This window comes from Triticum urartu, chromosome 1A (assembly GCF_056163025.1).
Source record: "Triticum urartu cultivar PI428250 chromosome 1A, HENAU_Tu73, whole genome shotgun sequence".
Lineage (NCBI taxonomy): Eukaryota > Viridiplantae > Streptophyta > Magnoliopsida > Poales > Poaceae > Triticum > Triticum urartu.
Genome location: NC_141873.1, coordinates 563,437,048 through 563,462,265, shown reverse-complemented (window position 1 = coordinate 563,462,265; position 25,218 = coordinate 563,437,048). Strand labels below are relative to the sequence as shown.

At 46.6% G+C, this 25,218-nt stretch overlaps 1 protein-coding gene across 1 annotated transcript; it reads left to right on the top strand.

The window, feature by feature from the left end:
* Positions 1–20,994: 20,994 nt before the first annotated feature.
* LOC147992762 (uncharacterized) lies at positions 20,995–21,486 on the top strand (the record flags this gene model as incomplete). Its single annotated transcript, XM_087539132.1, has 1 exon — positions 20,995–21,486. A coding segment is annotated over one exon (492 nt), but the record flags the coding sequence as incomplete, so codon positions are not given.
* Positions 21,487–25,218: the final 3,732 nt, after the last annotated feature.

Below are 25,218 nucleotides of genomic sequence, written 5' to 3'. Positions count from 1 at the left end.
GCGGGGAGGAGCGGCCGAGCGCGCGGAGGAGCCCTGCGCCGGTGGCCTCGCGGCGGCGCGGAGGAGCGGCCGATCGCGCGGAGGAGACCTGCGCCGGTGGCCTCGCTGGGGCGTGGAGGAGCGGCCGAGCGCGCGGAGGAGCCCTGCGCCGGTGGCCTCGCGGCGGCGCGGAGGAGCGGCCGAGCGCGCGTCGGCAACCTGCGTCGGTGGCCTCCCTGCGGCGCGGAGGAGCGGCCGAGCGCGCGTCGACGACCTGCGCCAGTGGCCTTGCTGCGGCGCGTCAGCGACCTGCGCCGGTGGCCTCGCTGCGGTGTGGAGGAGCGGCCGAGCGCGCGGTGGCGACCAGCACCGGTGGCCTTGCTGCGGGCGTTGTGGAGGTAGAAATCGCAATGGTGTTGTGGAGGCAAAAGTTGCAGCCTTTGACATATGGGGCCAGGGACGGACATGAGCGGGTGACGGCGGTGGACGAGAGCGTCCGCTTCTGTCCGCTCCGTACTTATTTGTTTTCAAATTTGGGTCAGGTTTGGGTCGAGGACGGACAGCAGGCAGACACGGGCGTCCGTTTAGGTTGCCCCATTGGGCCAAGTTTTCTGTCCGGATAATCCAAACGGACAAAATGGGTCATTCCATTGGAGTTGCTCTTACTAGTCTAGGTTACTACCTCCACAGTGGGTAGTAATATATGTGTTGTGTCATGCATCACTTCATTTATTGTGTTTTATACTTATCTTTTCTTGATATGTGTGATGTTACAATAACTAGCTATGTTACCACATGTCTCTTTTTCTTCATTAATTACATGTCACATCATCTATTTTGGTTAGATAAGTGTGATGTTACCATCTATATTTACTCCAATTATGGGTAGTCTTTTTTTTGCGGGAACACTGTGGGTAGTCTTATTACCGAAAAAGGGTTTCCCCGCTTTGTATTACAAAGCAACCAACACCAATTACATAGGAATGCTCAGGCGAAAAGTACAACAAACCCAAAAAAAAGAGAAAGAATAAAAAAGAAAAAAAAATGCCAACAACGGCAGTTCGACAAAACGTGAATGACCCGCCACCGCTGCATCCGTCGAAATTGACCCATCACAGACACGGGCTCCGACCCGCCGCGTGGGTAGTCTTATTCAGAGAACGTTTTCTCTAGCTATGACGTGCAGACAACAATGACTTCCAAGCCTGAAAAACTTCTGAATTTACGTCGATGTGTCCGTTGAAGCGCATTTAGGCAGAATAGTCGCTGTAGCGCGGGGCCGAGGCAGTGTACAAACCAGTACTGCAGTGAGCCGTCACTGCAACAACCTGGCACTGTAGCAGATGTTAAAGATGTGAACAGTTTTGAGATTTTCGAACTTTTCCTGAAATTATCTTTACTTTGAAATTTCAAACATTTACCAAAAAAGAACAAATTTTGAAATTATGAACATTTATTGAAAATTATGTTTTTTCAAAAAGGTTTATGATTTTTCTGAAAATTACAGTTTTCTTAATTGAAAGATTTTTTTTCAAATATTTGAATTTCTTTGTAAACTTTTTGAACATTTTCTGAAGATTGTGAACCATATTTTAGTATCCAATCTTTCAAAAACACTAACAATCTTTGGAAATTTGAGCAAAATTTTGATTTCTGTACAGTTCTTGAAAAACCTTTAAAAAATAATAGATATTTAATTTTTATGAATTTTATAAAATAAAACGAAATCAAAAAGGAAAAAGAATACATGAAAAACTGGGAACAAAACTGGAAAACATGTAAAGGAAAAAACTGGAAAAAAACATGCTCAAGAACAAAGGGTCTTATAACTGTAAAAACCCAGGCTGGAACCTTTGAGAACATTCTTAATACCGGAACCAGAGTCCAATCACAGAAGCGTTAAATGGGCTGTGCGAAATGGCGACAACTTGTCATAATAAGCGTCGTCGGATCGGGATTACACAGGTCATAATAAGCGTCGAGCGAAGTTTTTTGAGTTGTTTCCTATTCCTAAAATTTGGCTTTGATGCCTAGGAGACGGGTTGGATCGGGACTACACAGGTCCTAATATGGCCAAACACAGCACAAACCATTAACTGCAGGTTTTATTTTTATTTTTTATTTGGAAAAACGTTTAATACGTATGGAGGAAATATTGCCAGAATAACTCTAAAAAATTATATCAAAGGTATAATGTAAAAAAATGGAATAAAATTCAGTCGATGCATATATATGTTCATCTGTATCAGATAAAAAATTCATCATGTATTAAAAAGTGTTCCTATATTCAAAAAGTTAAATTCATGTTTAACAAGGTTCACGTATCGTCCAAGAAAAGTTCGGGCCACCAATAGCAGCAACGATGATCCGCTCGCGAGGCCAAAGTGATTGAATATTGCTCCCCAAGTCCAGAATTAAGAGCATTAGGGGGTAATAGGGACCCTAGAACTTAAAGCTTTTAGTCAGGCCTTGCCTTAAATACTAACAGGAAGAGGCGCGATGGTGTTGGCCCGTAGTTAGGCTAGTCATATTGGGAGTAACTTAGGTAGTAACATAGCGCATTTTAATTTTTTTTATTTATGTGGCAAATAGTTAATGAAAGGTGGTAACATAATATGTTACTGTAACATAGCGCTTTCCGAGACAAGATGAGTCTATAAGTTAATAAATGAAACTATATATGATACTACTATTATGTTACTTTGCATTATGAAGGTAGTAACTTAGACAAGTGTCATGCATATGACACTAGTATAAGTTACTCTCCACTATGACCAGCCTTAGAATCGTAGTCATGGCACATAGCGTGAGGCATTGCTAACAGTGACGTCCTATCTGTCGCATTATGCGGCTGAATGGCAGGGCTTTACACAAGGCAAGGCAGTCTCCGCCTGGTATAAAAACACCACCAAAATGTGGCACGTTGGCCACGGTTAGAACTAGAGACTCCCCTCTAGTAGATACAAGTACCTAGCCTGGTAACTGCTGGTAATGAATAAGCAAGGCGAATACATTAGAACTAACTATATCAGCAGATACGAATGTTTTTCCTCTTTTTCAAACATTCTTGAAAATTCTAAATAAAATTTTAAAATCCCAAAAAAATTAAAAAACACAAACGAGCTTCAAAAAATTGAGACCAATTTATCAATTTTTAATAAAAATAATAAGCATTTACGAATTTGAAAAAATAATGAAAAATGGGAACAGTTTCTCAATTCTGACTATTTTCGGGCAAACACAAACAAGTTTTGAAAAAAAATGTGATCAAAGTTTGAGTTTATGTACAAATTAAAAAATGGGAACAGTTTCTTTAATTGAATTTTTTAACTGGAACTTTTTTAGAAAAATGGAAAATGGACATTTTTGTTTCTGTGAGCAAATTTTGAAACTCTGAAGAAAATTTGGAAATGACAACATTTTTTCAAATTCACGAACATTTTTAAATTTATGAACAAATTTGAAAGCAGGAACATATTTTAAACTTCTGAACACCTTTTGAAACTATGAACAAAATTAGAAAAAGATATACATTTTTCGATTTTGGGAAATAAAAAATAACAACAGGAACGGTTTTGAACTTCTGAACTACCTTGGGAAAGAACGAACATTTTCTGAAATTCCGGACATTTTTTTGAAAAAAAGTGAACATTTTTTGAATTTGGCAACAAAATTTGAAAACAGATAACGTTTTTTCCATGTCTGAAAGATTATGAAAAACTTATTTTTCAAAATGTATGAATATTTTCGAAAAACTTGAGCATTTTATGCAATATTTTCAAATAAACTTGAAAGAAAGAAAACGGAAAAGTGGCAAGACAACACATGATTGACCTCGACGAGCTCTAGAGTGAAAACTTAGGTTTGACCAAAGTGGGTCATATCTGACAATGGCGATGTTTTTGCATCGTTACCTTATTGAAGGCCTTGGTCGGGTATGCTCAAATGGTTCTTTACGGTGAAAACCTAGAATTTTTCTTTGGTGTTGGATCCGGTGACGGCGGTGCTTGAGTGCCGCTCCCTTCCTAAAAGCGTTGTTGTTGAAGAATCTCGTCGTCCTTGTGGTGTCATAAGATGTTTGGTCTAGATATGATCATAGCTGTAGTTTGTCGATCGAGGATTTGCTCCCTTTGGGATATTTTCTTTTTCCTCGCTTAGACATAGTTTTGGTCTTATATGATTTTGCTCTTTGCCATCGTGTTTTTTATGTGGGTCTGCGCGTGCGACGTTGGTGTTAGTTGTGTGCAACCTATATATGCAGAGGCGGGTGTGCTCATTGTGTTTGTATCTACTTGATGTTTCATTTTGAGTTAATAATAGAATCCACTCTTTGTTGAAAAATGTGCGGTCAATATGTTTGTCTTAAATTTGAGGGAACAGACCGATCGTTACAAGAGTAAAATTTGAAGGAGTTAAATTAAAAAAGGCATACAAAGAGTTAAATTATAAGAGATCGGTTAGAGATGCTCTTACTACCTCCATCACAGACCATGTGATGATTATTTCACAGGTTTTTCATGAAAAACATTTCATAAATCCTGTAAACGTATATCTGGTTATCAACGGATGATACCCTACAAAATAACCATTAGGTAAGTGATGGGAACATTTCAAAATCCTGTAAAGTTTCGAGATTCCCTTAAGGGAAACGTTTAAAATCAGCGTGCCGACTGAAGCTTCGGCCGGTCACACCGCTCTCTCGCACAGCTACTCGTTCTTCTCTCCTCCACGCGTCACGGGCCCCATCCACCGCCTGTGTCATGCCTTATCTTTTCACCCCTGAGCCCACTCATTTCAGCTCATTTCCATGAACACGTCTTTCCTTTGTCACACTTTTCTCCCCAAAATAACAGTAGCGTGGATCCCCTCTCAGGATTTCCTCTCCAATATCCACTCCTCACCTAATCCCGCTCCTCCGCTGATCTCTAACGCAACCAAATCCACTGCTCCGACGAGCGTAAGTCCCTCACTTGCCCCGCTCTATTCTAGCGAGCAGCCGCCTCCACCTGCCCCCGTGCTGCTCCGGCGTGCGCTGTCCCCCACCGGGTGATGGGCCAGCGGTTACGTCTTGCATGAACAAACGAGATGCTGGAATCGGCCTCGGCGGGTGCTGCAATTGGCAATTTTTTTGCTACAACCGGTTTTTGTTTTTGCTGGAATCAGCAACATTTTTTGCTAGGATCCACATTTTTAGAAGTGCTTTTTTGCTACAACCATTCCAAATTTTTGCTACCATCGTTCTGTTTTTTGCTACCACCGTCCTTTTTTGATTTTTGGCACACATCTATGATTTTTTTGCTGAATCCATCTTTCTACTAGAACCACTCCATTTTTTTGTTACCAGAGTCTTTGGTTTGTGCTACCACCGTCTCCGTTTTTGCTACTACCCCGTCTTTTGACTTTTTTTGCCGGATGCATCCTTTTTACCTTTGAACCACTCCAAATTTGCTACCACTGTCTTTGTTTTTTGCTACTAGTGTATTTGAGTTTTGCTACCATCCCTTTTTTTGTTTTTTTTTTGTGCTGGATACATTTTTTGCTGGAACCAACAATTTTTTTTGTTGGAACTGGTGTTTTTGTTATCTACTACATCATCTACAAACGGCGACAGCGATGAACTTTCACTGAAAGGCTGCAACTGGAGGCCGATTTTGCTGGAACCGACATCACAATTTTGCTGCATTGGTGTTATTTTTTGCGACAACCGGTTAATTGTTTTGCTACATGGCGACGGCTCGGTGCAGATCGAGCGAGGATCAGTGCTGCAGGGACGGCGAGCCGACGGTGCTTCGAATCAGCGGCACGCGCAGCCATGGTGGGCTGTGTGAGCGGGACGGGTGCGCCGGAGATTCCTTTATTTATTTTTGTTCTGGCATGATGTGCGAGACGAGGAAAAAAAAGGCCCAGATCCAATGGCAGATGAAACTGCAATCGTATGGGTGCGCACTGACCGGCCGAAATTCAGCGGCGCACCGGCGCCTAGTAGTCGCCTTCTCTTAATCCATAAAACGCCGTGTACAATAACGAAAAGGAAAGTATAATTTGCAGGTTTCATGATCTTAGTTTTCCTATCCCTCCATGCAAGAATAGCATTTTGTTCATGCCAGAAACATCCTGTCAGTCGGTATGGTGTATGATTACCACAAGATCAGCGTCGTTGTCTGTCGGTGTCAGCTGGCATTAGCAAATCCGTCCAACGTCCGTGGTGTGGTTGTAGATCGATGCTCTAATAGACAATTTGACAATTATTTTAGGACATGGCTAGGGAGCGCCGCTGCGCTCGTTTGTTGTCTGGAGCGCACCGTCGTATATAGTAAGTGCATGTCCTTGTGTCCAGCTGTCTACGCTAGAAAAGGAAATTGTTTGGCCACATCCCGTAGCGCACGGACTTGATTTGATTGGAACAAAATAAGGCGGGGACGAGACTTGCCTGCTCCCTGCTTGTGCGCCCATCCGTGCTTCCGCATACGTGGCTTGATTTGATTGGAACAAAATAAGGCTTGGCCCCACTCCTTAAAATCAGGGGGATGATTAGATTAGAAAAGAAAAAGAAAAAAAAGACAGCCGTAGAATAATGTGGGAGCACGGATGGGAGCATGGAGAGGGAGCAGGCAAGCTGGATCCGTAGCGCACATGGGTGCCGATTGAATTAGTATAAATCCGGTCCCACGTGCATTTATTTGGAGGTTTAAAAGTTGTAAAAGCCATAACTTTTGATTCAAGCATCGAAATCTAGTTCCGTTTTCACTGTCGGATTTCTGACGACGAGTTCTTCAAAACTAGATCTCATATGAGTATGTTTCGTTAAACTCTATTTGAGGGCAACTTTGGATGCAATGGAGGCAACTATAGTGCTACACGGAAGCAACTTCTTCTTTTTCGCCTAGTTGGACTGACTATTAGGTTGGTTTGCGTAAAAACGAGAAAAATCACACAAAACATAAGGCATCTATAGTTCTACATACAAAGCAACTTCACTGCACTATGTGTATATGTGAATTCGGTAACATTATCCCAACTTGCCTATCATGGCTGCTCAATTGCCTATTGTTGATGCTTAGTTGCCTACGGCTGATGGTCAATTGCCTATAAATGATATAAACTGCCTACATTGATGCCTAATTTCCTGCTATTGGTAATTAGTTGCCTACAATTGCTTCTTAGATGCCTAACTTTGCAAAAATAGTTGCCTACAATCTTATGAAATTGTTTATCGTTGTTTTTCTAAGTTGCCTACAAAAACTCTGAAGTGGCAAGATTCACCATCATGTTGTCTACCATAACTAGCAATAGTAGACACAAGAGTATCATCGGTAGACGACATCATAGTATTATAGACCATTTAGAAACAATGACGACATACGAGCATGAACAATAGGCAACTTAGAAGTACCGATGAGAAAGTTAGGAGAATGTTTCATAAATTAAGTAGGACACAAAATGTAGTGAAGTTGTCTGCTTTTAGCATTAAGGTTGCCTCTTATCAAAGGAAAGTTGCTTACGAAGGTGATGTCATATTATCCACCTCTGTTTCAAAGTTTTTCTGTATTATTAGTTAGTTGCTTATTGTTGCTAATTAGTTATTTTTAGGAGTGAAGTTGCTTCTGTTTAGTACTAAAGTTGCCTCCGTCTAAGCCGTCTGATCCCAATTTTTTTAATGTGATTGCATTGCTATTGGTGTCTGTCTAATACCTGACGCGGCTAGCTAACGCTGCTACACTCGTTTGCTGTTCCGAGCACACCCTCCACCCCACGCACGCAAGGAACGAAGCAGCTCCAACATTGCGCTCCACACCCTCATGCTACATCGTCCAAGAGACCGCATGCATTTATTTGGGGTTTTGAAAAATTTAAAAAGCCGTAACTTTTGATTCGAGCATCGGAATTTAGATCCGCTTTCACCATTGGGTTTATCGCGACGAGTTCTTCAAAATTAGATCCCATATGGGCAGGTTTTGATTAATTTTTTCTTGAGCAACTTTGGATGCAATGGAGACAACTTTAGTACTGTAGGAAAGCAACTTCTTCTTTCTGACCTAGTAGGACTATCTATTAGGTTGGCCTGTGTAAAAATAAGAAAAAAACAAAAAGCATGAGACATCTGTAGTGCTGTTAACAAGCAACTTCATTACACTATGGGATCGACCTCTCTAGACATTTTTAACCATCCAATGACCCGAATTTGTTTGAACAAGTTCATACATCTGAAATCCTCCAAGCCAAATGAGGAGGGGGCGTTCTCAGGGTCCCTCTATGTCGATTGCTCCCTTTGACATCAAGCCGGATCCCATCTCCTAAGACGACAAGAGGAGCAAAGTCCGCCCTGTTGGAAATATGCCCTAGAGGCAATAATAAAATGATTATTATATTTCCTTGTTCATGATAATTGTCTATTATTCATGCTATAATTGTATTATCCGGAAATCGTAATACATGTGTGAATACATAGACCACAATGTGTCCCTAGTGAGCCTCTAGTTGGCTAGCTCGTTGATCAACAGATAGTCATGGTTTCCTGGCTATGGACATGGGGATGTCATTGATAACGAGATCACATCATTAGGAGAATGATGTGATGGACAAGACCCAAACCTAAGCATAGCACAAAGATCGTGTAGTTCGTTTGCTGTAGCTTTTCTGGATGTCAAGTATCATTTCCTTAGACCATGAGATTGTGCAACTCCCGGATACCGTAAGAGTGCCTTGGGTGTGCCAAACGTCACAACGTAACTGGGTGACTATAAAGGTACATTACAGGTATCTCCGAAAATGTCTGTTGGGTTGGCACGAATCGAGACTGGGATTTGTCACTCCGTATGACGGAGAGGTATCTCTGGGCCCACTCGGTAATGCATCATCATAATGAGCTCAAAGTGACCAAGTGTCTGGTCACGGGATCATGCATTATGGTACGAGTAAAGTGACTTGCCGGTAACGAGATTGAACGAGGTATTGGGATACCAACGATCGGATCTCGGGCAAGTAACATACCGATTGACAAAGGGAATTGTATACGGGGTTGCTTGAATCCTTGACATCGTGGTTCATCCGATGAGATCATCGAGGAGCATGTGGGAGCCAACATGGGTATCCAGATCCCGCTATTGGTTATTGACCGGAGAGCGATCTCGGTCATGTCTACATGTCTCCCGAACCCGTAGGGTCTACACACTTAAGGTTCGGTGACGCTAGGGTTGTAGGGATATGTATATGCAGTAACCCGAATGTTGTTCGGAGTCCCGGATGAGATCCCGGACGTCACGAGGAGTTCCGGAATGGTCCGGAGGTAAAGAATTATATATAGGAAGTGTAGTTTCGGCCATCGGGAAAGTTTCGGGGTCACCGGTATTGTACCGGGACCACCGGATGGGTCTAGGGGGTCCACCGGGTGGGGCCACCCATCCCGGAGGGCCCCATGGGCTGAAGTGGGGAGGGGAACCAGCCCATAGTGGGCTGGTGCGCCCCCCCTTGGGCCCCCCATGCGCCTAGGGTTGGGAACCCTAGGGGAGGGGGCGCCTCCACTTGCCTTGGGGGGTACTCCACCCCCTTGGCCGCCGCCCCCCTAGGAGATCCCATCTCCTAGGGCCGGCGCACCCCCCTAGGGGGCCTATATAAAGGGGGGGAGGGAGGGCAGCCGCACCTCAAGCCTTGGCGCCTCCCTCTCCCCTGCTACACCTCTCCCTCTCGCAGAAGCTCGGCGAAGCCCTGCTGCGTTCACTGCTGCATCCACCACCACGCCGTCGTGCTGCTGGATCTTCATCAACCTCTCCTTCCCCCTTGCTGGATCAAGAAGGAGGAGACGTCATCCGCTCCGTACGTGTGTTGAACGCGGAGGTGCCGTCCGTTCGGCACTTGGTCATCGGTGATTTGGATCACGTCGAGTACGACTCCATCATCCCCGTTCTCTTGAACGCTTCCGCACGCGATCTACAAGGGTATGTAGATGCACTCTCCTCTCGTTGCTAGTTGACTCCATAGATTGATCTTGGTGAAACGTAGGGAAATTTTTTGTTTTCTGCAACATTCCCCAATAGTGGCATCATGAGCTAGGTCTATGCGTAGTTACTATGCACGAGTAGAACACAAAGTAGTTGTGGGCGTCGATATTGTCAATTTGCTTGCCGTTACTAGTCTTATCTTGATTCAGCGGCATCGTGGGATGAAGCGGCCCGGACCAACCTTACACGTACGGTTACGTGAGACCGGTTCCACCGACTGACATGCACTAGTTGCATAAGGTGGCTGGCGGGTGTCTGTCTCTCCCACTTTAGTCGGATCAGATTCGATGAACAGGGTCCTTATGAAGGGTAAATAGAAATTGGCAATTCACGTTGTGGTTTTGGCGTAGGTAAGAAACGTTCTTGCTAGAAACCTATAGCAGCCACGTAAAAACTTGCAACAACAATTAGAGGACGTCTAACTTGTTTTTGCAGCAAGTGTTTTGTGATGTGATATGGCCAAAAGTTGTGATGAATGATGAATGATATATATGATGTATGAGATTGATCATGTTCTTGTAATAGGGATCACGACTTGCATGTCGATGAGTATGACAACCGGCAGGAGCCATAGGAGTTGTCTTTATTTTTTGTATGACCTGCGTGTCATTGAGAAACGCCATGTAAATTACCTTACTTTATTGCTAAACGTGTTAGCCATAGTAGTAGAAGTAATAGTTGGCGAGCAACTTCATGGAGACACGATGATGGAGATCATGATGATGGAGATCATGGTGTCATGCCGGTGACAAGATAATCATGGAGCCCCAAGATGGAGATCAAAGGAGCTATATGATATTGGCCATATCATGTCACTATTATTTGATTGCATGTGATGTTTATCATGTTTTTGCATCTTGTTTACTTAGAACGACGGTAGTAAATAAGATGATCCCTCATAATAATTTCAAGAAAGTGTCCCCCCTAACTGTGCACCGTTGCGACAGTTCGTTGTTTCGAAGCACCACGTGATGATCGGGTGTGATAGATTCCAACGTTCACATACAACGGGTGTAAGACAGATTTACACACGCAATACACTTAGGTTGACTTGATGAGCCTAGCATGTACAGACATGGCCTCGAAACACAGAAGACCGAAAGGTCGAGCATGAGTCGTATAGAAGATACGATCAACATGAAGATGTTCACCGATGTTGACTAGTCCGTCTCACGTGATGATCGGACACGGCCTAGTCAACTCGGATCATGTTATACTTAGATGACTGGAGGAATGTTTATGTAAGTGGGAGTTCATTGAATAATTTGATTAGATGAACTTAATTATCATGAACTTAGTCTAAAATCTTTACAATATGTCTTGTAGATCAAATGGCCAATGTTGTCCTCAACTTCAACGCGTTCCTAGAGAAAATCAAGCTGAAAGACGATGGCAGCAACTATACGGACTGGGTACGGAACCTGAGGATCATCCTCATAGCTACCAAGAAAGATTATGTCCTAGAAGCACCGCTAGGTGACGCACCCGGCCCACAGAACCAGGACGTTATGAACACTTGGCAGACACGTGCTGATGATTACTCCCTCGTTCAGTTCGTCTTGCTTTACAGCTTAGAACCGGGGCTCCAAAAGCGTTTTGAGCGACACGGAGCATATGAGATGTTCGAAGATCTGAAAATGGTTTTCCAAGCTCATGCCCGGGTCGAGAGATATGAAGTCTCCGACAAGTTCTTCAGCTGTAAGATGGAGGAAAATAGTTCTGTCAGTGAGCACATACTCAAAATGTCTGGGTTGCATAACCGCTTGACTCAGCTGGGAGTTAATCTCCCGGATGACGCGGTCATTGACAGAATCCTTCAGTCGCTTCCACCAAGCTACAGGAGCTTTGTGATGAACTTCAATATGCAGGGGATGGAAAAGACCATTCCTGAAGTATTTGCAATGCTGAAATCAGCAGAGGTAGAAGTCAAAAAGGAACATCAAGTGTTGATGGTGAATAAAACCACTAAGTTCAAGAAAGGCAAGGGTAAGAAGAACTTCAAGAAGGACGGCAAGGGAGTTGCCGCGCCCGGTAAGCAAGCTGCCGGGAAGAAGCCAAAGAATGGACCCAAGCCCGAGACTGAGTGCTTTTATTGCAAGGGAAGTGGTCACTTGAAGCGGAACTGCCCCAAATACTTAGCGGACAAGAAGGCCGGCATCACAAAAGGTATATGTGATATACATGTAATTGATGTGTACCTTACCAGTACTCGTAGTAGCTCTTGGGTATTTGATACCGGTGCAGTTGCTCACATTTGTAATTCAAAGCAGGAACTGCAGAATAAGCGGAGACTGGCGAAGGACGAGGTGACGATGCACGTCGGGAATGGTTCCAAGGTCGATGTGATCGCCGTCGGCACGCTACCTCTACATTTACCTACGGGATTAGTTTTAAACCTCAATAATTGTTATTTAGTGCCAGCTTTGAGCATGAACATTGTATCTAGATCTCGTTTAATACGAGATGGCTACTCATTTAAATCCGAAAATAATGGTTGTTCTATTTATATGAGAGATATGTTTTATGGTCATGCTCCGATGGTGAATGGTTTATTCTTAATGAATCTCGAGCGTAATGCTACACATATTCATAGTGTGAATACCAAAAGATGTAAGGTTGATAATGATAGTCCCACATACTTGTGGCACTGCCGCCTTGGTCACATAGGTGTCAAACGCATGAAGAAGCTCCATGCAGATGGACTTTTAGAGTCTCTTGATTATGAATCATTTGACACGTGCGAACCATGCCTCATGGGTAAAATGACCAAGACTCCATTCTCAGGAACAATGGAGCGAGCAACCAACTTATTGGAAATCATACATACTGATGTGTGCGGTCCAATGAGTGTTGAGGCTCGCGGTGGCTATCGTTATGTTCTCACCCTCACTGATGACTTGAGTAGATATGGGTATGTCTACTTAATGAAACACAAGTCTGAGACCTTTGAAAAGTTCAAGGAATTTTAGAGTGAGGTTGAGAATCAACGTGACAGGAAAATCAAGTTCTTTCGATCAGATCGTGGGGGAGAATACTTGAGTCATGAATTTGGCACACACTTAAGAAAATGTGGAATAGTTTCACAACTCACGCCGCCTGGAACACCTCAGCGTAATGGTGTGTCCGAATGTCGTAATCGCACTCTATTATATATGGTGCGATCTATGATGTCTCTTACCGATTTACCGCTATCATTCTGGGGCTATGCCTTAGAGACTGCCGCATTCACTTTAAATAGGGCTCCGTCGAAATCCGTTGAGACGACACCGTATGAATTATGGTTTGGGAAGAAACCTAAGCTGTCGTTTCTAAAAGTTTGGGGATGCGATGCTTATGTCAAGAAACTTCAACCTGAAAAGCTTGAACCCAAGTCAGAAAAATGCGTCTTCATAGGATACCCTAAAGAAACTGTTGGGTATACCTTCTACCTCAGATCCGAAGGCAAGATCTTTGTTGCCAAGAATGGGTCCTTTCTAGAGAAGGAGTTTCTCTCGAAAGAAATAAGTGGGAGGAAGGTAGAACTTGATGAAGTATTACCTCTTGAACCGGTAAGTGGCACAGCTCAAGAAAATGTTCCTGAGGTGCCTGCACCGACTAGAGAGGAAGTTGATGATGATGATCATGAAACTTCAGATCAAGTTGCTACTGAACTTCGTAGGTCCACAAGGACACGTTCCGCACCAGAGTGGTACGGCAACCCTGTCTTGGAAATCATATTGTTAGACAACGGTGAACCTTCGAACTATGAAGAAGCGATGGCGGGCCCGGATTCCGACAAATGGCTGGAAGCCATGAAATCCGAGATAGGATCCATGTATAAAAACGAAGTATGGACTTTGACTGACTTGCCCGTTGATCGGCGAGCCATAGAAAATAAATGGATCTTTAAGAAGAAGACAGACGTGGATGATAATGTGACCATCTATAAAGCTCGGCTTGTCGCTAAGGGTTATCGACAAGTTCAAGGGGTTGACTACGATGAGACTTTCTCACCCGTAGCGAAGCTGAAGTCCGTCCGAATCATGTTAGCAATTACCGCATTCTATGATTATGAGATATGGCAAATGGACGTCAAAACGGCATTTCTTAATGGTTTCCTTAAGGAAGAATTGTATATGATGCAGCCGGAAGGTTTTGTCGATCCTAAGAATGCTGACAAGGTGTGCAAGCTCCAACGCTCGATTTATGGGCTGGTGCAAGCATCTCGGAGTTGGAACATTCGCTTTGATGAGATGATCAAAGCGTTTGGGTTTATGCAGACTTATGGAGAAGCCTGCATTTACAAGAAAGTGAGTGGGAGCTCTGTAGCATTTCTCATATTGTATGTGGATGACATACTGTTGATGGGAAATGATATAGAATTCTTGGAAAGCATAAAGGCCTATTTGAACAAGTGTTTTTCAATGAAGGACCTTGGAGAAGCTGCTTATATATTAGGCATCAAGATCTATAGAGATAGATCGAGACGCCTCATTGGTCTTTCACAGAGTACGTACCTTGACAAGATTTTGAAGAAGTTCAAAATGGATCAGTCAAAGAAGGGGTTCTTGCCTGTATTGCAAGGTACGAGATTGAGCTTGGCTCAATGCCCGACCACGGCAGAAGATAGAGAAAAGATGAGTGTCGTCCCCTATGCCTCGGCCATAGGGTCTATCATGTATGCTATGCTGTGTACCAGACCTGATGTAAACCTTGTCGTGAATTTGGTAGGAAGGTACCAAAGTAATCCCGGCATGGAACACTGGACAGCGGTCAAAAATATCCTGAAGTACCTGAAAAGGACTAAGGAAATGTTTCTCGTTTATGGAGGTGACGAAGAGCTCGTCGTAAAGGGTTACGTCGATGCTAGCTTCGACACAGATTTGGATGACTCAAAGTCACAAACCGGATACGTGTATATTTTGAATGGTGGGGCAGTAAGCTGGTGCAGTTGCAAGCAAAGCGTTGTGGCGGGATCTACATGTGAAGCGGAGTACATGGCAGCCTCGGAGGCAGCACATGAAGCAGTCTGGGTGAAGGAGTTCATTACCGACCTAGGAGTCATACCCAATGCGTCAGGCCCGATGACTCTCTTCTATGACAACATTGGAGCTATTGCCCTTGCCAAGGAGCCCAGGTTTCATAGGAAGACCAGGCATATCAATCGTCGCTTCAACTCCATTCATGGAAGTGTTCAAAATGGAGACATAGAGATTTGTAAAGTACATACAGACCTGAATGTAGCAGATCCGTTGACTAAACCTCTCCCTAGAGCAAAACATGATCAACACCAGAATTCCATGGGTGTTCGATTCATCACAATGTAACTAGATGATTGACTCTAGTGCAAGTGGGAGACTGTTGGAAATATGCCCTAGAGGCAATAATAAAATGATTATTATATTTCCTTGTTCATGATAATTGTCTATTATTCATGCTATAATTGTATTATCCGGAAATCGTAATACATATGTGAATACATAGACCACAATGTGTCCCTAGTGAGCCTCTAGTTGGCTAGCTCGTTGATCAACAAATAGTCATGGTTTCCTGGCTATGGACATGGGGATGTCATTGATAACGGGATCACATCATTAGGAGAATGATGTGATGGACAAGACCCAAACCTAAGCATAGCACAAAGATCGTGTAGTTCGTTTGCTGTAGCTTTTCTGAATGTCAAGTATCATTTCCTTAGACCATGAGATTGTGCAACTCCCGGATACCGTAAGAGTGCCTTGGGTGTGCCAAACGTCACAACGTAACTGGGTGATTATAAAGGTACATTACAGGTATCTCCGAAAGTGTCTGTTGGGTTGGCACGAATCGAGACTGGGATTTGTCACTCCGTATGACGGAGAGGTATCTCTGGGCCCACTCGGTAATGCATCATCATAATGAGCTCAATGTGATCAAGTGGTTGATCACGGGATCATGCATTACGATACGAGTAAAGTGACTTGCCGGTAACGAGACTGAACAAGGTATTGGGATACCGACGATCGAGTCTCGGGCAAGTAACGTACCGATTGACAAAGGGAATTGAGTACGGGATTGATTAGGTCCTCGACATCGTGGTTCATCCGATGAGATCATCAAGGAGCATGTGGGAGCCAACATGGGTATCCAGTTCCCGCTGTTGGTTATTGACTAGAGAGTCGTCTCGGTCATGTCTGCTTGTCTCCCGAACCCGTAGGGTCTACACACTTAAGGTTCGGTGACGCTAGGGTTGTATAGATATGAGTATGCAGTAATCCGAAAGTTGTTCGGAGTCCCGGATGAGATCCTGGACGTCACGAGGAGTTCCGGAATTGTCCGAAGGTGAAGAATTATATATAGGAAGTGTAGTTTCGGCCATCGGGAAAGTTTCGGGGTCACCGGTATTGTACCGGGACCACCGGATGGGTCCAGGGGGTCCACCGGGTGGGGCCACCCATCCCGGAGGGCCCCACGGGCTGAAGTGGGGCGGGGAACCAGCCCATAGTGGGCTGGTGCGCCCCCCCCCTTGGGCCCCCCATGCGCCTAGGGTTGGGAACCCTAGGGGAGGGGGCGCCTCCACTTGCCTTGGGGGGTACTCTACCCCCTTGGCCGCCGCCCGCCTAGGAGATCCCATCTCCTAGGGCCGGCGCACCCCCCTAGGGGGCCTATATAAAGGGGGGGGGGACGGAGGGCAGCCGCACCTCAAGCCTTGGCGCCTCCCTCTCCCCTGCTACACCTCTCCCTCTCGCAGAAGCTCGGCGAAGCCCTGCTGCGTTCACTGCTGCATCCACCACCACGCCGTCGTGCTACTGGATCTTCATCAACCTCTCCTTCCCCCTTGCTGGATCAAGAAGGAGGAGACGTCATCCGCTCCGTACGTGTGTTGAACGCGAAGATGCCGTCTGTCGTGGTTCTAACTCTGACAGTGATGTAGGGGGGTATGTATGGAGAGGCTAGATCTTAGCTATGGAGGAGTTGTAATCACACGAGGATTACGAGTTCAGGCCCTTCTCGGAGAAAGTAACAGCCCTACATCTTGGTGCCCGGAGGCGGTCGACTGAATTATGTGTGTATGAATAACAGGGGTGCCAACCCTTGATACCGAAGAGGGGGGTGGCTTATATAGAGTTCGCCAGGCCCCTCCAGCCCTCAGTAATGCAAGGTTTAAAGTACATTAAGACTGGGGGTTACTGGTAACGCCCCTAATAAAGTGCTATGATGACCATAAAAGCTACTTAATGACCGACCGTTTGCGTGCAGGGTGACTTTAGATCTCCTGGCAGTCGAGTGGTTGGAATTTGGTCGAGTGATTGCTTCGTGGTTGAGTGTCTTGAATCTGTCGAGTGGGATACCTCCAAGTCAATTGAAAGGTGACTTCTTCTAGGGATGTCCTTGGGTAGGGTACTTAGGATAGGTCCATGCCCCTATCCTAGGTACATAGCTTCATCATTAGCCCCCGAATGGATCGAGGTTCAAGTGGGGAAGGAGTTGGGGATCTTTCCGACTGGTTCTTCATGTTATATGAACGTCTTGTTTTGGATCAATTGTCACGGATGACGTCGTCAACTTCTTTCATTTGCTTTGATCCATTCTTGGCCTCTTGTCGAGTGAATTTCTTTACTTGTGAAGTTCCGAGTGACGGTGTGAAAGGGATCTTCTGTTTGACGAGTTGTTCTGTGGCCCGCGGATTTTGCGGGATTTGAATTTTGGGAAGCGCGTGGGATGGGGGCGGCCGCAGTAATCGGATGGGATAGGACGGAAGATCCTCGATCCCCGCGCCACCTTTTTCGCCACGTACCGTGCGCGCGCCTGTTGCGGGATTTGATGGGATTGCCTGGGCCTACCAGTCAGCCACTCGGAAGCGACCTCTTATAAGCTGTCGGCTCGGGACCCCCGAACAGTGCGCCTTCACTTTTCCCCCTTCCTTCACAAGATCCTCCGCCACCTCCGCTCCCACCTTGGTGCCGTAGGTCTGTTCGAGCTTCGCCGGCGACGATGGTGAAGGAGAAGACGTCGGCTCTGTAGCACGCGAAGAAGGCGGCGGTGCAGGGGAAGGGGAAGAAGTCCGCTCGGGGCGGATCTCCTCGAGGACTGCTCTGCCCAAGGATTGGATCCAAGGCGACTGGATGCCGTCGGTGATTCGGCAGGATGATCTTGATGATCTGGTCGAGGGGGGATTCATTCCCCACGAATCTGCGCGCCTCCCGGGGAAAGAAGTCGAACCCCAGCCTCTTGATGGTGAGTGCGTCCTCCTCGCCACCCATATTGATCATGGATTCTCTCTGCCTCCTCATCCTTTTTTCCGGAGCTTCTTGAACTTCTTCGGAGCGCAGCTCCATCATTTTACTCCCAATTCTATTGTGTATCTTGCTGCTTTCGTTTCCTTGTGTGAAAACTTCTTGGGTTGCCGCCCCCATTGGGGACTCTTCAAGCACATCTTCACTTGCCGCTCTCAGTCGGTCAAGAAGGCCAAGTCGAGTGACGAACGGACGCAGGTGATCCAGCTGTGCGGGGGCCTGGCGATCCAGATGAGGGGAAAAAGTTCCTTTCCGTCTATCACTTTTCCCGAGTCAGTCCATGGGTGGCAGTCGACTTGGTTTTACTGTAAAGACCAGGTGACCCCAGGACAGTCGACTGGGCTTCCCCCTTTTTCTCTGAATCGAGCACAAAAACCTGCCTCTCTGAAAGTGACGCCGGAGGAAAAGGCGCAAGTCAAGGTGCTGGTCGGTCGAGTGGTTCAGCTTGTCCGCGAGGGTGTGACTGGCATGGACTTGTTGGAAGTCTTCCTTCGGAGGCGCATCCAACCGCTTCAGGCTCGTGACCACCCGATGTGGCTGTACTCGGGTCTCGGAGACACCACTCGGATTCACCCAGAGGAGGTCACTGACGAGATGTTGGAAGGGTGGCTGTTGAGTATCACAGGGAACAAGGACAACCCCCGAGGAGCTAGGAGGATTCCTCCACTCGACCAAACATACGAAGTGGACAAGGTCTGACCTTGCGTTTCCGACTGTGATCTTGCTTTCTTTATTTGTTCTTTTTGGATCAGTCGATTGACTTTTGTCTCGTTTGTTGTCCTCTAGGCCACTACTGAGATGTACTCGACACCCAATGGAGCACAGGAGCAGGATGAGGAAGGAGAGGCGAGCGGAGGCGAAAGTGGAGACGAGGGAGAAGAGTGGGAATCTGACGGCGAAGGAGAGGGGGATGACGACGACGACCCCAGTGAAGAGGAGGAGGAAGAAGTCGAACCTCCCTGCTCAGAACGGCGATCCAAGCTTACACACGACCCTGCGCGGGAACGTGGTAAGGCGACTGTCCCTGTTGGGCAGTCGTTGAAGCGCCCTCGGACCTCATCTCCAGCGCCGACAGAAAAAGCTCCCAAGCACCCACGCGCGACGCCGTCCAAGCCGCCCAAGGCTCTGCCCAAGATGAAGATGACTTTCCCCACCATTTCTGGGTAATAGTAGAATTTGTTTTCCTTTGTCGAACGTGACGGACTCTTGGTCGACTCATTGAATAAGCTGACTGACTTTCGAAATTTGCAGTGTTGCCACCTCGGAGATCTCCGCCAAGGACGATGATCAAGAGATGGAAGACGCTGTTACCTCCAACCCCGGTATGATTGCTGATGCTCTGCTTTTAGTCGACTGACGATTTCTTATAATTACGGTCGATTGGATTTTTCTTGTAGCTCCTCCTCATGTCATTGACCTCCCTGATGATGATGACGAAGTGCCGCTGAGGGCGCGAAGGAACAGGAGGGCGTTGGCTGGCAAGACCCCACAAACTACTCCGGCGCCTGAGGCCGCAGTCCGGGAGGGTGGTGATACCACTCGGGTTTCTTTGACCTTCGCTGAACCTCTGACGAGTGTCCGGCCTTCGACGTCGACTGCAAATCCGCCTTCGCTTTTTGCCACACACCACGTCCCTGAGGACCAAGTGGGTGCCGCTAAAGAGGCTATACGCCAGGCGGGGATCATGATGGAGCAAGTGAAGGTGGTTCGGGAAGCCATCCAAGCAGCTTATGACGCGAGCTCAGCTCTTCAGAGCAACGTCCAAGTCAGTCGATTCACCGCTTGTTCTGTTAGGACATGCTATCTGAAGAATCTCTTTTCCAAAGATCTTTATATCTGTACGCCCACTGGGTGTGTCTATTAATCTTTTTGACGAGTGGAGGCACGCTAAGTGCACCCACTGGGTGTAGTCCCCGAGACTACGGTGGACTGCTGGCAGTCGACTGTAGTCTTTATATTGTGTTGCTTTAGCTGAACTTCTTCACTCGGTCTGGTCAGGCCATGTCGAATGGAACTGTACACGGTCGGCTGCGGGCAGTCGATTTTTTTGGTCGAACCAGTGGGGGCACGTTGAGTGCACCCACTGGGTGTAGTCCCCGAGACTACTGTCGAATGTTTTTGATTCGGCTGTAGTCTTAGAAACGCCATCATTGTCTCTTGGTTACTCGGAAGCAACTTATCTTGGATGTCTGTTGACTGATTTTTTGCAGAAATCCTGCGAACTTGTGGCTCGCTACACTAAGTTGGAGAACAAACAGATCCAGCTGAACCTTGACTTGAAGCTTGCTCAGGAGAACTTGCAGAAGGCGAGGGACGAAGCAAAAGGTATGGATGGTGAGCTTTTGTCGACTGTCCTTTCTTTCTGGCCATCCTCGATGTTGATCTCACTTGCTGTTTCGTAGACAAAATGGAGGAGGCTCTGAAGAGGAAGGATCAAGACCTTGCCGAAGCGCAGAAGGAGGCCCTGAACAAAACGAAGCTTGCTGAAGAAAAACTGGCTTCAGTCGGTACTCTTGAAAAAGAAAACTCCAGGCTGAAAACTGCTCTCGACGCAGCTAATCGAGAGGTCAGCCATCTGAAGAATGGCAATATAGCTCTGAATGACAAGGCAAGTGAACTGGCGGGGAAGAGAAACGATCTGGAGGCTTATCTCGGTGGACTCACCAAGAAGCTGTTCGTCATGCTCGAGGGTAATTACTCTGGCCCGACTGACTTGCAGTTACCAAATCTGCGTAGAGCCACTGACTTATCCTTGAATTGTGTTTACAGAATTCTGCCAGAACTTCGAAGAGGAGACCAGTCGAGTGGAGACAGACTTGGACCCCATCAATTCTCCAGTGAAGGACGAGGCTGCTATGAACGTGCTCCGACTGGAATCTCGTGTTGCCGGCGTTGTTGACTATCTTGCTCGGTTGAAGGTTGCGATGTCACGGTTCGACACGTCGCTCTGGCCTAGGATGACGCTTCAGAATGACCTCGAGTCCCTGATGACTCGACTGAATGAAGTCCCAGGTCGAGTGGCGGAATGGAAGAAATCTTCTGCTAGATGTGGCGCTGACGTCGCTCTGTCTCTGGTCCGCGTCCACTGCAAGGAGGCGCGAGAAGAAAAGTTGGCCGCCATCCAAGTTGCCAATACCAGGAAGCACAACTTTCAAGACTTCATGGAGACTTTCATTGCTGCTGCCACTCGCATTGTAGACGGGATCGACTTGGACGAGTTCGTCGCCCCTTCCAGTCCTCCGCATGAGGAATAAAAACTTTTATGCTTCACTTTAAATTTGCCTCGGAATGCCGAGTGGATTTTGTAACCGTTAAAATCTGTCGAGCTGGAGGCTCGAGTACTTTGATCTGCAGTCTAGAACCTTTGGATCTTATCTGAACTTGATTTATCGTTGAATATCTTCATGAATTATCTGTCGAGTGGAACTTGTTCTTCACTCGAAATAACTTTGTATTTGTGGTGCAACTCCGAAGGAGAAGGTAGCAGTCGATTTGCACCTCGTCGTCCTTGCGGATTGGGATGTGTTCCGTACTTAGGCGAGCACTGGGCTGCAGCTAAGCCTCCGAGTGGAAGGTCTGCTCTCCACTCGGTAGGATTTTAAAAACTTAGGCGAGTACTGGACTGCAGCTAAGACCCCGAGTGGGAGGTTTGCTCTCCACTCGGTAGGATTTTTTCAAACTTAGGCGAGTACTGGACTGCAGCTAAGCCTCCGAGTGGGAGGTTTGCTCTCCACTCGGTAGGATTTTTAAACACTTAGGCGAGCACTGGGCTGCAACTAAGCCTCCGAGTGGGAGTCTGGCTCACCACTCGGTAGGATTTTTAAACACTTAGGTGAGCACTGGGCTGCAGCTAAGCCTCTGAGTGGGAGTCTGGCTCACCACTCAGTAGGATTTTTAAACACTTAGGCGAGCACTGGGCTGCAGCTAAGCCTCCGAGTGGGAGTCTGGCTCACCACTCGGTAGGATTTTTAAACACTTAGGCAAGCAATGGGCTGCAACTAAGCCTCCGAGTGGGAGTCTGGCTCACCACTCGGTAGGATTTTTAAACACTTAGGCGAGCAATGGGCTGCAACTAAGCCTCCGAGTGGGAGTCTGGCTCACCACTCGGTAGGATTTTTAAACACTTAGGCGAGCACTGGGCTGCAGCTAAGCCTCCGAGTGGGAGTCTGGCTCACCACTCGGTACGATTTTTAAACACTTAGGCGAGCACTGGGCTGCAGCTAAGCCTCCGAGTGGGAGGTTTGCCCTCCACTCGGTAGGATTTTTAAACACTTAGGCGAGCATTGGGCTGCAGCTAAGCCTCCGAGTGGGAGGTTTGCTCTCCACTCGGTAGGATTTTTAAACACTTAGGCGAGCACTGGGCTGCAGCTAAGCCTCCGAGTGGGAGTCTGGCTCACCACTCGGTAGGATTTTTAAACACTTAGGCGAGCACTGGGCTGCAGCTAAGTCTCCGAGTGGGAGTCTGGCTTGCCACTCGGTAGGATTTTTAAACACTTAGGCGAGCACTGAGCTGCAGCTAAGCCTCCGAGTGGGAGTCTGGCGCACCACTCGGTAGGATTTTTTTTACAAACTTAGGCGAAACGGATTCGTAGCTAAGCCACCCACTGGGGAATTTCACACGCAAACAAAAGCAACAACAATTATAGGAAAATTTGTAACACTCTTGTCTTTGATAAATAGACTACAGAAGTTTTTCTTATTACATCTCATCCGAGTGAGAATTCAAGTGTGAAAGGGGCGGAGCAGTTCTGCATTCCAAGCTCGTGGCTCATCGATCTGGCGATCGACATTGTAAAGATGATACGCTCCATTGTGGAGGACTCTGGTGACGATGAAGGGACCTTCCCAAGTAGGAGCGAGCTTGTGTGGTTTCTGTTGATCCACTTGGAGGACCAAATCTCCTTCTTGGAAGGCTCGACTCTTCACATTTCTGGCATGGAATCGACACAAGTCTTGCTGATAAATGGTCGACCGGATCATAGCCATTTCTCTTTCTTCTTCCAGGAGGTCGACTGCGTCTTGCCGGGCTTGTTCTGCTTCATCTTCGGTATAAAGCTCGACTCGGGGTGCATTGTGAAGTAGATCACTCGGCAGGACTGCTTCCGCTCCGTAAACTAGAAAGAACGGAGTTCTTCCAGTCGACCGATTCGGGGTGGTCCTCAATCCCCACAGAACTGACGGAAGCTCGTCGACCCAAGCGCCTGCTGCGTGCTTGAGATCACGCATCAGCCGAGGCTTTAGTCCTTTGAGAATCAGACCATTTGCCCTTTCTGCTTGTCCATTCGACTGGGGGTGGGCGACCGATGCGTAGTCGACTCGTGTGCCTTGAGAGGCGCAAAAAGCTCTGAACTTGTCTGAATCAAAGTTTGACCCATTGTCGGTGATGATGCTATGCGGGACTCCATATCTGAATGTTAACTCTCTGACGAAACTGATAGCAGTGCAAGCATCAAGATTCTTGATAGGCTTAGCTTCAATCCATTTGGTAAACTTGTCGACTGCCACAAGCACATGTGTGAAACCGCTCCTGCCTGTTCTCAATGGGCCAACCATGTCCAGTCCCCAAACAGCGAAGGGCCAGACGAGTGGAATGGTCTTTAGGGCTGATGCAGGCTTGTGCGACATGTTGGAGTAGAACTGGCACCCTTCACACTTGTCGACTATCTCTTTTGCCATTTCATTCGCTCTTGGCCAGTAAAATCCCGCTCGGTATGCTTTAGCCACAATGGTCCGAGAGGACGCATGATGACCACAGGTCCTTGAGTGGATATCATCAAGGATTATCTAACCTTCTTCTGGTGTTATACACTTCTGACCGACTCCAGTCGCGCTTTCTCTATACAACTGTCCCTTTATGACTGTAAAGGCCTTGGATCGACGGACGATCTGTCGAGCCTCTTCTTCGTCCTCCGGGAGTTCATTTCTCAGGATATACGCGATGTACGGTATCATCCAGTCAGGGGTGATTGCCAAAACTTCCATGATTAGGTCGACCACTGCCGGAATTTCAACTTCAGTCGGATCTGTGGCACTCTTTGGCTGTGGGGCTTCATCTGTAAAAGGATCTTCTTGGACTGATGGCGAGTGGATGTGTTCCAAAAACACATTGCTGGGGATCGCTTCTCTCTTGGAGCCTATCTTTGCCAAATCATCAGCCGCTTGATTTTTCAGTCGAGGGATGTGATGAAGCTCTAACCCCTCGAATTTCTTCTCTAACTTTCTCACTGCATTGCAATAACCAGTCATAGCTGGACTTCTGACGTCCCATTCTTTCATCACCTGATTAACCACCAAATCTGAGTCGCCATAGACCATGAGGCGACGGACGCCGAGTGAAATGGCCATGCGCAACCCATACAAAAGTGCTTCATATTCTGCTTCGTTATTGGAGGAATCGAAGTGAATCTGGAGAACATATCTGAGCTTATCTCCTTGGGGGGAAACCAATACTACCCCAGCACCGGAACCATTCAGCATCTTAGATCCATCGAAGAACATGGTCCAGTGTTCCGAGTGAACTTGAGTGGGAAGTTGCTGTTCGATCCACTCAGCGACGAAATCTGCAATTGCTTGGGACTTGATAGCTTTCTTTGCCTCAAACTTGATATCTAGGGGAAGAAGTTCAATCGCCCATTTGGCCACTCGACCAGTTGCATCTCTGTTGTGCAAAATATCTGATAGTGGAGCGTCGCTGACGACTGTAATGGAATGATCAGAGAAGTAATGTGCAACCTTCTTCGTGGTCATATAAATCCCATATACAAGCTTCTGGTAATGAGGATAGCTTTACTTTGAAGGAGTCAAAACTTCAGAAACATAATATACTGGGCGCTGAACTTTGAAGGCCTTTCCTTCTTCTTCCCGCTCGACCGTAAGTACTGTACTGACAACTTGTCCTGTGGCTGCAATGTAAATCAGCAAAGGCTCCTTGCTGATTGGGGCAGCAAGCACCGGCTGGGTGGAGAGCAGAGCTTTGAGCTCTGTAA